Raw genomic sequence first — 12,147 nt, 5'->3', positions numbered from 1 at the left:
AAACATTTGCTTAAGTGTCATCAGATGTAGTTTGTTATTGTTGTAAATATGGTTATGGCTTTATGTAGGGCCAATAGGGTCACTAGTAGCGTTTACAGAGTACAGTGAAAAAAACCATACATGCACGTGAATTACAAGATCAGGCTACTTTATTATTGTTCACATTTTATTTTAAATTGTAGCAGAGACAAGTTTTGTGATAAGTATTACACAATAAAGTTTAGCACCCCTGACACTGTGCCACACTTACTGCTAAATAAGAACACACACCTCAAAGAAACAAATAACATGCAAAGAATATGCAGAAAAATAAAATACAGGAAAAAGCAAATACATAGTATGTAGAAAATAAAATATATTAACACGAATGCTAGTTATGTGTCAATATATAGATAAAAAGAATGAAATATATGATAATACAAAAAACATCCTTCAAGTCAATAAAATCTCCATGGAACTGAGAATGATAAAATGGTTATACTTTGACATAATCTAAATTGCAACAATAAGCAAACAGTAAAAAAGAAGTTTAGATAATTAACAGACCCAACAACCTTTATTTTATATAGCATATTTAAATAGATTTGTGGCAAAATGGATATACTTGGTCCTGGGTTCAAATTTATGGAGTGGGTTTTTGTCCCTCTGTCCAGCTGGGTTTTATACTCCGGGTTCTCCAGTTTTCATTCTACTTCTCCAATATATGTAGGTTAATTATCAGCTTTAAACAGCCCCCATGTGGGGGTTTACTTGACTAAACCCTGAGATCCCCCTGGCAATCTACTCAGGATTCCATCCTTCCTTTCAATGGATACTGTTGGTGTAGATGCTATCCTGAATTTAATTAAACTGGTTTGAGAATGTTAGGTTACCTGTTTAGGTGCATTCGAAGATCCTATTGCGATAGCCATGTCTTTCTGTCTGTTGGCCTGAAATAACTCGGCACCTGGTGAAGGAATTTTGTTGAAATGTGGCACACTTATTCTTGAAGGACAGTTCAGATATCTTCACAATCTCTTGAACAGATCTCACTGTAAACAGCTTTATGATTTTAAAATCTCCCATTAAAAAGCATTGGCAAACTCGTGAACTTGTGTATCTTAAAACACATAAACATTTTGCCCATCTTCAGCTGTGAAGTAGTGTACTGTTTCAGTTTTACTTTGACAGCAGCAACAACTACTTGTACATCTTTTTCACCTCTGATAGCCACTACTAAAGGCAAACAGATCCCCAGTACAAGTAAATGAAGCACTGGCAGACTGTGAGCGCAGGTAGGAAGTCGCTGGCACTGGCTGCTGGCATCACTGAGTTGTTTGTACTTAATGAAGTCTTTCCGGTGGCATGACGGCAAGCAGAAGAGAAGCAGTGCATCAGACATTTCACATCTTCTGATACTTTAAGTTGTAATAAGTATGTGAAATGATCTTCCTGACTTTATATAAAATATAAAATGCAAACAATGAAAACAAAAGGTTATCTAGATATAAATGAAGTACCCTTTTTGTTTTGTGCTCTGATTATTTAGTGTTGATGATGAGATAAAGCAGACATTAAACAAATGAGGATGTACTTTATGTTTGGACATACATGCTACACAAGGGTCCCAGTTTGGGTAACCCAGAATTTACCATCAGAGTGACACATTCACCTGATATCCATAATGATCACTTACTGTCATAAAGTTTGCCTTTTACTTCTGTTATTCCTTAATTTGTCATAAATGAATAGTTTTGCAAGCCCCATTTTATGAAAATTACAACAGTCAGACATGCTGAAGCCAATAATGAATTCATTAGAAAGGTATATTTATTTATTAGATTATTTGTGTGAATATGAAGGGTGTGCGTATTTGTGTGTGTGTGTGAGTGACAGTGGTCTCTGTCACAGACTAAAGTCTTGCCCAGGCCTGTTTTCAGTCTTTCGTCCAATCCTGGTGAGATAACCTTCAGCCCCTGAAACCTTGAGATGGATTGAGAAGGTTCTAGAACCTACCTTCTGAACTATTTTGAGTTACAGTGCCTGCATAGCCTTTACTTGCACCTAAATGTTATTCTATGTGCACATTTTGTGTACAAGTTGGTAAAGCAAGTACTATCCTAAAGACTCCAAATACACTTCAGTAGAACAGCTACTATGTGCTTACGGCTGAGGTGGAATTTTGTAATAAATTAAATATGATGATCTCCCTGGGATGTAGGAAATGTGCACACTCTATGCAGAGAGCCTGTGGGGCTGTGAGGCAGTTGTGATAACTTTTGTGCCAGTTTGTCTGCCAGATTTATAATCCACATTAATAAAAGGGCAAGTGTCTGTCAATCTGTGAGTCTGTCCAGCTGCTGTGTCTTTGTTATGTGCTACTTGGTATGGATTTATTAAAGTAGTGCTAAAGTTTCTCATGTGCTATCTGTTTCAATTAAACACATAATGCAGTTTAATACTACATGCATTGTACATTCCAATACAGGGTGAACTGCAAACATTAATGCTGAATATGCCCAACAGAGAGTTACTGCTAGACACAAAACATTGGCTTATCCCCCTAAATAAAAGGACATGTCTGTCTGTGTGTGTGTTTGTCTAGGATTCTGTTGAAAAAGTTAAAATAGGCAAAACATGTAAAGGAAGGGGCAAAACTAATCAAAAATCATGATACCAAATAAAGGTCTAAAAATAAAAAATTGGTATTATTCTGTCTTCTGATGATATACAGCAACGACAGCACATGGTAGCAACATTTTTGCACCTACTCAGGCCATCTAAGTGACATTTATAACAATATTGGTAATTTCTGATAACTATTCGTAGTGGGCAATGGATGAGTAAAAATAACAATAAATTGATGTGCATACTGAGAAGCCAAAATCACAACATGACTAGGCTAGAGTCACTAAACCACGCCAATGCACTAACAATCACCCCTGCATTTTCTCAGCAAAACACTACGACTACAAGAGTGGTCCGTTCAACAAGCAACACAGAGAAGAAGCAACAAAAACAGCAACTCGGTCCAAAGAGGAAAAGCCACCACGAGAGAAAGGAATCAGGTATGTATTATTATACCAGACCAAAGGGACAATCCATGTATTGATTAAAAAAACATGAGAGCAATATTGATTATTTAGATTTCAACCCTTCTTAGATGGGTAGCACAGCAAGTCTATAAAATCAACAGAACATGAAAGTTGTGGTCAAATCAATTTACCTTTCAGGAAGACAAAAATGCAATCCCTGACCTATAACATGCTGAGTCTACTACTGTAGCACTAAAATGAAGTTCTGTTAAGAACTGACCTGTTGTTCCTAAGTGTTACTGATCACACCTCATTGTACTATCTGGCAAAGAGGTGGATGCTTGCTGGATTTCAAATTTCAGGTCAGCTTTGAAAGCGACATGACGGCAGTATTCGAAAGTGATGTAGGTTATCCACTTCTGGTTGTTTCTCTCTGGTCTGCACAGAATGATGAAGATTTTGGGTAAAGTGATACAAGTCAGGATACCCCAGCAAGACAGGGCAATAAACACCCCAAGTATCACTGCCTGCATTGCTTGTAAATTAACCACAATTATGAACAGCATAATGCACCAGATAATGAAAAAGATCATCATACTGAAGGAGGTGGAGCGGGACTCGCTAAAACTGGGAGGAAGAGACTGACTTTTAATGGCGAGGCCCCATGAGGCCAAACACAGTACGATAAGGTAGTTCAGACAAAGGTAGTACCAGTGCTTGTTGTCACAGTCACACACCATGTTGGTAAGTGTCTGTCCTTCTGGCAGGTAATTAAATTTGAGGGGATCCAGAAACATCCACAGGAAGCAAATGGCAGCTTCTCCCAGAGTACCCAGAACAATTATTAGGATGTAGAAGTGCTGCTGGAATTTGGTTGGCCTTTCGACAGTGTTGGAAAAGGCAAACATTATTTTACAAGTCCTGGCTAACATACTGGAGAGGCAGAGGGAAAACCCCAGAGCGGACAGAGGCAGGCCCACCCGACATGTGCCATCTGATGGATGACCAACGAATAAGAAAGAGCTGAAGAAAGCGATGATGAGGCCTGCCAGGTAACAGTAGAAGATGTTCCCTCCAGAGCTTTTCACAATGGGAGTGTTGGAATATTTTAGAAAGACACACAAGGCCCCAAAACACATGAGAATTCCAGCTGGAGACAGGATGGAGATCAACACCACATGACCTACAGGAAGAGGGAGGCAGTCTTTAAAGAAAAAGAAGAAATAAAAAGAAAGTCATCCCTATGGCAGTACAAAAAAAGTCAGCTCAATCACTCTGGACTGCAAAACTGAGCAAGATGTAGAATGTCTAAAAATTCAGGCTTGCCCCTGGGCAGTCTGCCTATTGAAGATCTGTTTGTGAAATAATTACATTAGAAGAAGAATAAAACAACCTATTGTTTATGGGAATGGACAGAAAGAAGGTACAACAAAGTCAACATCACAGTGTCTCATTAAAAATATAGAAAAAGGTGTAAGCAAAGTGGCCACTCCAAAAGTGTGGGCAAATGTATAGGACCAAAACACAAAGTTTGAGAACAAGAGAGTGTCCCTGGTGAGCAATCAATCTGGGTCTTGTCCCTCTCCGTGTCAGGTCCTCATATGGAGTCAGTAAGCTGCAGCTTATCTAGCTGAGCTAAAGGAGAACTTGCTTAGTACCGTGTAGTGAAGACTCTAAGGTTCAAGTTAATATTCTGCTGTTTCTTCCATCTTGGAGAGGATGAATAGCAGGTGTCACGCATGCGCGAGAAGGAGACCGCGGACGGATTTTAACACACCTGGGAAGACATTCACCGGCAGGGAATGGCGGGGTACTAACTTTCTCCCTCTGCTTTCTTTTAGGAAAAAAGATGCTCCGCCACCATAAGCTGGGTTTGCCCGCAGTACGTTACTTCCGCCCTTCCTCCTCCATCTTTTCCTGATGTCATCGATCCCATCCTCCCTCATGGTTCCTTCCCAGCATTCCTCCACTTCCAGCTCCTCCCTCATAAAATGGCCGCCGACGCCATGTTTCGGCGTCACGCATATGAACGTTTAGTTTATATTTTTTGACCTGCTTTTTCTTTTTATTGTGGATCTTCTACAACATACGGGGCCAGAAAACCACAAACCTTTATGTTGTATCCTTCTCCATCTTTTACACAGGGAAGACAGTGAAATTAGGGAGTAAACACAGCAGAGACTGAGAGAAAGCCTACACTACATAAAAACAATTAATTCATGGACAGATATCGTTGAGTTCCATTTATGTTAATCAGTTTCAAATAACATTGTTTCCCTGTCTGTTTAAAAAATTTTTGACTTTATGTGTACTCATGATCTAAATAGTAGCTGGTAAAGTTTGTATTTGCATTTTACTTGAAAGCTTGAACAGCGCTATATAAAAATAAACTGAAAAGTATTTAATGTGATCTCGATATAGGTGATGACACAGTAGATAGCTCTGCTGTCTCAAACATTCAGTTTACTCAGTTAGAATTCTAAATGTGTTGCTAAAGGGTATGCATGTTTCTTTCTCCTGGTACTCCAGTTTTCCTCCTGCATCTAAAGGACATAAATCTTGGATTAATTGATAACTTTTCTACCAAAGTGAAACACAATTTTTCTTTAATTTCCTGAATTTCTTTTGTGTACCATAGAGTCCTGGGGCCTCATGTATAACGCCGTGCATAGAATTCACACTAAAACATGGCATACGGACAAAATCAAAAATGTGCGTACGCACAAAAAAATCCAGATGTATAAATCTGTGCATACACCAACTTCCACGTTCTTCTGCTACATAAATCCTGGTCAGCGTGAAATGTAACGCACGTCCATGCGCTTGCCTCCTCACCCCGACTCCTCCCAGAATTACGCCTCTTTGACTATGCAAATCAATACAAATAGACTCTTAAGTTCAGCGTTAGGTGAAAAGACAATGGCAAAAGCACGGGGAAAAAAAAGAATTTCAGCAAATATCAATTGGAGACAATGAAAAATGTACTATTTGTTGGTTTAAGCAATGGTATAAAAACAAATGAAAGTTGATCAAGAGACAGAGTGGCGGAGAATCTCGAAAGTTCAAGTTCAGAAAGTGCCTGAAATAAAAAGAAGTGGTCAGATATCAAAGTCGCCGTGAAAGGGCGAGTCATAGCCCTCCGTCTGAGTGTAATATGGAAGCATATTAGGGTACAGAGAAAAAAAAAAACAAAAAAGGGACAGAGTGGAAAAAAAGGTAAAAATTTCCAGTTTAATCACATAGTTTATTTTGTCATTAAAGTAGAACGTCATAGACTTCATCTTAAAATCATTTCATTTAATAGTTTCTCAAATTCCATTGTAACTAATGTATCGCGTTAAATGCTTTGTATTCTGAGTGTTCTTCTGTGTAATATTTGTGTTTGAATCGCTACGTGCTTCTTAAATGGGCTTTCTCTTATGCCGACAGGACACAGAATACATTACATTCATGATATTACAGCTCTCTGAACAATTTAAATACTAAGATGTATACTTAATATCATTTTAATGATGATTGGAATTATAGCATGTATTAAAAATGGGGGCACAGTAGCGTAGTAGTAGTGACAAGCTGATGCCTATTCCAGAGATTGTTCCTGCCTCCCACAAGATGCCTGCTGTGCCATGCATGACCTTCGATAAAATAATTTATTGCAGCAGTACTGTCTCTTTCAAACATACTAACCCCCAATTCCTGTTTTTCCTTTTATTTCTCCAAGTAACCAATTGACACACAATCAGCTCTTTAATAAATGTCAAGCCATTTGTAAGCTTAGAATGCTGATTCTTTAAATCTTTTAAAGAACATTGAAGTATCTTTGTGTTTAATTGTTCCATCCATCTATCCATCCAGGGTTGCGCCAGTCCAGGCAAGCATACAGCGTAAGTCAGGAACAATATCTGAATGGGGTGCCAGTTCATCGCTACTGCTGTCCACTGTGTCCACACATTTAATTAATAACAGTGTACACTATTTGAATGTTGCATTTCATCCTAAAAATGATATAAAGAGCTCCAAGATGATAGCTCCTGGAAATCTAAATCGATTTAGAAGCTAGCTGCCATCATCTGTAAATATGCGTTCTCTTCTATTGAATTGAATTGAATTCCCTTATTGTTATTGTATGGGACAATGAGATTCAATCTGCTAATCCTCCATAAACTTATTTTCCTATAAAATGTTAAAATAACAACAACAAGAACAGCAACAATAACAATAATAATACGATAAAAAACAATGAAAAATATACAATATGAAAGCATAAGTAGCTCAGGTTGTGCAATAATACAACTGTAATGCAAGTTTACAGTGAAGTAATTGTACTTATAAGTACAAACTGTTCTGCCGGGAGCACTTGATTAAGTGTGTTTATAGCTCTTGGGGTGAAACTGTTTCTGAACCACGAGGTCTGTACAGGAAAGGTTATGAAGCGTTTGCCGATTGGAAGAGGTTCAAATAGACTGTGCGCATGGCCAAGGTAGTGTGTGCTAGAATCTGTACCTCGATAATTTCCCCTACTCTTGACACAATCTGCCATAGAGCTTTCTGATCAGCTGCTGTACAGCTGTGATTCCACACTCAGATACAGTGGGTTAAAATACTCGAATGGTGCACTGAGAGTAACAATGCTAAAACAGCTGTGGTATTTGGAATAGCTTGGCCATTCTGTGTACCATATTTTTACAGGTTGATTACAATCAGATGCCTTGAACTAAAAAACGATGTGCAGTTAATTTCAGTGTATTTGATAAAGCTGTATCAGGGATGTGAATCTAAAAAATAAAGGGAAACCACACAGGAAAAGTACCACAGCTTTGGCGCTGGGTTCTGCCAGTTTGCAAAACTGAGCCAAAAACTTGCATATGCAATGGCTTGAGCTGGCATGAGAATGTGCATAGTGATATGAGCGTAGAAACGGGTGTATGCAACATTTTTGTGCGTACGCACTATTTATACATGAGACCCCTGGTGAACTGGAGTCTATATAATTGTGTCCGGACAGGCAGGCGATTTACAGGCAAAAGAAGACCCTAAGAGATTCTTTCAGTATTTTAGTAGTAAAAGAACAGTCAAGGAGGAGGTCAAGTACATCAGAAATAGCAAAGGGGAATTAAAAGATACAGACAGTAAAATAGCGGATGCCCTAAACTTACATTTTTCTGAGGTGTTTAGAAGTGAGCAAGTGGACAACCTTGTACAGGTAAACGTGACTACTATGGAGGTACTGAGGGATCTGGAAATTGTAGAGGGAGAAGTGCTGCTCAGATTATATAGGCTGAAATCAAACAAATGACCATGATCAGATAAGATTTACCCTCGAGTACCCTAGCTCTTAAGGAGGCTAGCGAGTACGTACTGTACTATATAAACCCATGACACATATTTTTAGGAAGTTACTGTGCACTGGAGAGATTCTGAAGGACTGGAAAATGGCACATATCATTCCATTATATAAAAAGGGTGTATTGGCAGATCCAAACAATCATAGGCCAGTAAGTGTAACATGCTTCACAGAAAAATTAATGGAAGGAATTATTAAGGATAAGATTGAGCAGCACATGGCAAGGGCAGGAGTTAGTCTGAACAGTCAGCATGGATCATGTTTTACTAACATGTTGGAATTCTATGAAGAGGCAATGAAAGGATCTGATCAAAGTGGAGGACATGATATTATTTATCTTGACTTTCAGAAAGTATTTGATAAGGTGCCACATGAGAGGTTGTGCATCAAATTAAAAGAAGTGGGAGTTCAGGGTGATGTTTTTAGATGGGTGCCGAATTGGCTCACACACATGAAGCAGAGGGTGATGGTGTGAGGAGCCTCATCTGAATTGATGTTAAGAGTGGTGTTCCACAGGGGTCAGTGCTAGGGCTGCTGCTATTTTTAATATATATAAATGATTTAGATAGGAATATAAGTAAAATGCTGGTTAAGTTAGTTAAGTTTTTGGCACCCAACATGGGGTATTCAGATTCCTGCCAGTGAGGGACACCCAGAAGACTGGGAATATCAAGAGATGTAGGTTCAAGTCCTGCTCCAAAGTCCGGCAACAGTTAGGACAGGCCCACTCTTATTTGCTGGGAACCAAAGACTCTAGGGGACGCAACCCAGTTTTGAACATGTGTAATATTTGGTATAATTAAATCGTCTCCACTTCGGCTTATGAAATTGTTTACAAATGTGCAAACTATATTTCCTTCAAACCTTGATCAAATTTTAAGGATAAGTGTTCTTTTGATAATTATAAAATACAGTGGAGACTGTATTATTTATTATTATTTATTTCAAGAATAAAAATGCTGCTGGTGGGTGTGTGTGAGATTGAGAATACTGTGATGTTTTTGGGAAGTGCATAATATATATGCTGAGCATATATAATACTTCATGAGAATTATTGAGGAGGAGTGGTATGGTGGCACTGCTGCCTGGCAATAAGAAATGAAGGTTCAGGCTTTGTATATTCTGTTTGTATGTTCTGTCTGTGTCTGTGTTGGTTTTCCTGGGAATGTTTTCTTGTCTAATAGTTTTCTCTTTGGCATCACTCTGGTTATGAGGGATATTACAAGAGTGCCACCTCCTTATACTATAACTATGATATGTAAATACACAAACCTTAATACTCACCTGTTCCATTGCTGAAAGATCCTTTCTCACATTCATAACAATTCACACAACAGGATCCAATGGCCACTTTCATTTGTGAAGGCAGACAAGTGGTATTGCAAGTAGATGGATGCTGCTAATGGAACAAAGCAAATGCGGTCGGCTTTAGTGCTTCATAAGCAAAGCCTATGGTAATACAACGTGTACATCCAGAAACAAAATTTGCATACTGTATGTCCATACTCGTAGTCTCAGAAACGTTATACGGTAAAAATGCATTTATTATACTTGCAACAAAACTAGAAAATTATTAACATTATTAATAAGTTGTAACTTATATAAATTACTTAACTGTAATTGCTCAGATTATTATAGTTGTTAATTGTGTGTATTACAAAAAAATTAAAACTTTCTACCATATACTACATGTACATTTTTCAACAATGGCATCCATGTTCTCTACTCACAGTTAGATTGAATTCGTCAGAGCACATCAGAGTTTCATTTGGTCCATTTTCTTGTACATAGTAAGCTTTGTAGCCATATCCAGTCGACACTGCATCTTGAAAGTTAACGATATTGTTGCAGAAATGTGTTCTTATATCCTAGTCACACAATTTAAATATATATTTCTGTGAAAATGTATTCATTTAAAAAAGACCAAACAAATCATCAAACAATGAAAACTGGGTGTCCCTAAATTAAAATAATTTTTAATTCAGAAAACAAATTCATGACCAACAGAAATTGTGTAGAAAAGAAGGAGTACAAGACAATACAAAGGATCCATAACTGCTTTTTAAGTGCAATGAGAACCTGGGGGGAACTACCAACATTTACAGTGCCAATGGATGACTGTTTAATAGATTTTTCAAACTGTTTCTAATGTGTTTTTCATGCTAACTCATTTATAGCTGGAAATTGTTGTCCATATCTAATCTGTTTATAAGAACATTTCTGATAACCTGTATTCCATTATTTTCAGTGGAAAAAACAGCAATGTGATCCTGGCACATCTGAAGTTCCCCCAAATATCTTGTAAATACTTTTAAACACCATTTTAATGCTCAACCAAGGATATCTGTATAAAATTAAGCATTTGAAGTATCAACTACCTACTTAGTGGAATACTTGATTGTGTGTGTGTGTGTGTGCAGCATGCACATAAGCAATACTAGACAGTATCCGATACCAATTACAGTTTTCGTCTGCTTTAGAATGAACATGTACTGCTGTACTGCTCTGTCTTTTACCCTTTTTATCTACTCCTGGATTTATAGCCACACTGAGAACATCAACCATCAACAAAGGTGGATTTTGTTCTGTCTTTGGGATTAATTTAGTGTTAAGACTAGAATTACCAAAGTTTACGAAAAAACTCATAAACCCGGCCCACCTTAAATCCGTTTGCACCTCTCCATCAGCGTCTTTTGTCCTGTAAATGTGTCGATAAGTGCAAGTAGCCTGGTATCCCATCCCCCCACCCACCGCCGCAGTTGAATTCGCAAAGAAGTTTCTCAGTGCTCTGTGTTTATCTTGAAGTGAAGTACCTGTTATACTAAGGTTGTTATAATATTAAGAATTGTGTCACTGTATCTGTTTTAGCTCTCTTTAAATGTATTTTTCATTCTTTTTCTGCGTAACATGCCATGAAGAGCTGAGCCAGCTTTAGCACAGAGTGTCAGCTTTCAGAATTGCTGGGCTAGGCAAAGCATAAAGACAGACAAGAACAGCTGTTGTCTAAGTGTTATATGATCTGACTGTCTGATGCTTAGCTTAAGTTTGTCTACCTTGTTTAGCATTGTACTGTGGGATTTGGTCGTGTGGACACAATATAAAAGAACGCTGGAACCTTGCCAAGCTTTGAAGACCTGCAGGAGTGGAAGCCATAGACTCCAAGGCCACCTCCATTGTGACAGAAAAAAAGCAATTTCTACACGACCTAATCCCCGCGGTTAAAAGATGAAATTTGACTGGTCTTCCCTGTCGTTTTATAGCAACGTAAGCCGCATTAAACAAGCTAAGTATATTCTGTCTTTTCTGTGACTTTGGCGCCGCCTATCGCCGAAAAGAGGGATATCGCCGTTATAATTTATACTTATTTAAATAAAGGTTTATTAAAACGCCTCAATATAAAAGAACATATTTCCACGGAGCTAACACTCCCATCGGAAACATAATTGGTGCTGCGAGCAAGATTGTAGTGATATTTAATAACCAAAATTAATATTCATAAATCATAATTTTATGATGAATAATATTTTTAAAACATATGCTTTGGATAATAGCGGAAGAGGTGGGCTCAGCCAATTTCCTGGGTGGTCACGCGCACTGTCATGGACACCCGTGTCTGAGTTATTTAATAATTATACATCCCCAATTGCATGGCCTGAGTTAGAGGGAGAAGTGACTCCTTCAAATGTCCAACAGGCGGTATTGGCGCTCAGGCTGGAGCACAGGGGAAAAAAGGAACAACAAGCAGCCGGTGAAATCAGTTGGCTTTTATTAACTGCAGTACGTGAGTTG

General features: G+C 38.2%; 1 protein-coding gene across 5 annotated transcripts in view; it reads right to left on the bottom strand.

Annotated features, from left to right (window-relative positions):
• Nucleotides 1-462: 462 nt before the first annotated feature.
• Nucleotides 463-12,147, bottom strand: part of LOC120542992 (extracellular calcium-sensing receptor-like) — a 35,540-nt gene continuing 23,855 nt past the window's right edge. For 3 of the 5 annotated variants that reach the window (XM_039775794.1, XM_039775793.1, XM_039775790.1), the window contains 3 exons: nucleotides 10,089-10,226; nucleotides 9,643-9,757; nucleotides 463-4,218 (listed from right to left, as the gene is read on the bottom strand). In XM_039775794.1, coding sequence (XP_039631728.1) covers nucleotides 3,311-4,218; nucleotides 9,643-9,757; nucleotides 10,089-10,115 — 1,050 coding nt within the window. In that variant the 5' untranslated portion in view covers nucleotides 10,116-10,226 and the 3' untranslated portion in view covers nucleotides 463-3,310. The remainder of the gene's footprint in view (nucleotides 4,219-9,642; nucleotides 9,758-10,088; nucleotides 10,227-12,147) is intronic. The other 2 variants (XM_039775792.1, XM_039775791.1) reach the window with 2 other exon arrangements.

Source organism: Polypterus senegalus, chromosome 13 (genome assembly GCF_016835505.1).
Source record: "Polypterus senegalus isolate Bchr_013 chromosome 13, ASM1683550v1, whole genome shotgun sequence".
In the NCBI taxonomy this organism is placed as follows: domain Eukaryota; kingdom Metazoa; phylum Chordata; class Cladistia; order Polypteriformes; family Polypteridae; genus Polypterus; species Polypterus senegalus.
Note: the sequence above shows the minus strand (reverse complement) of the source record. Positions and strands in the feature narration are given on the sequence as shown.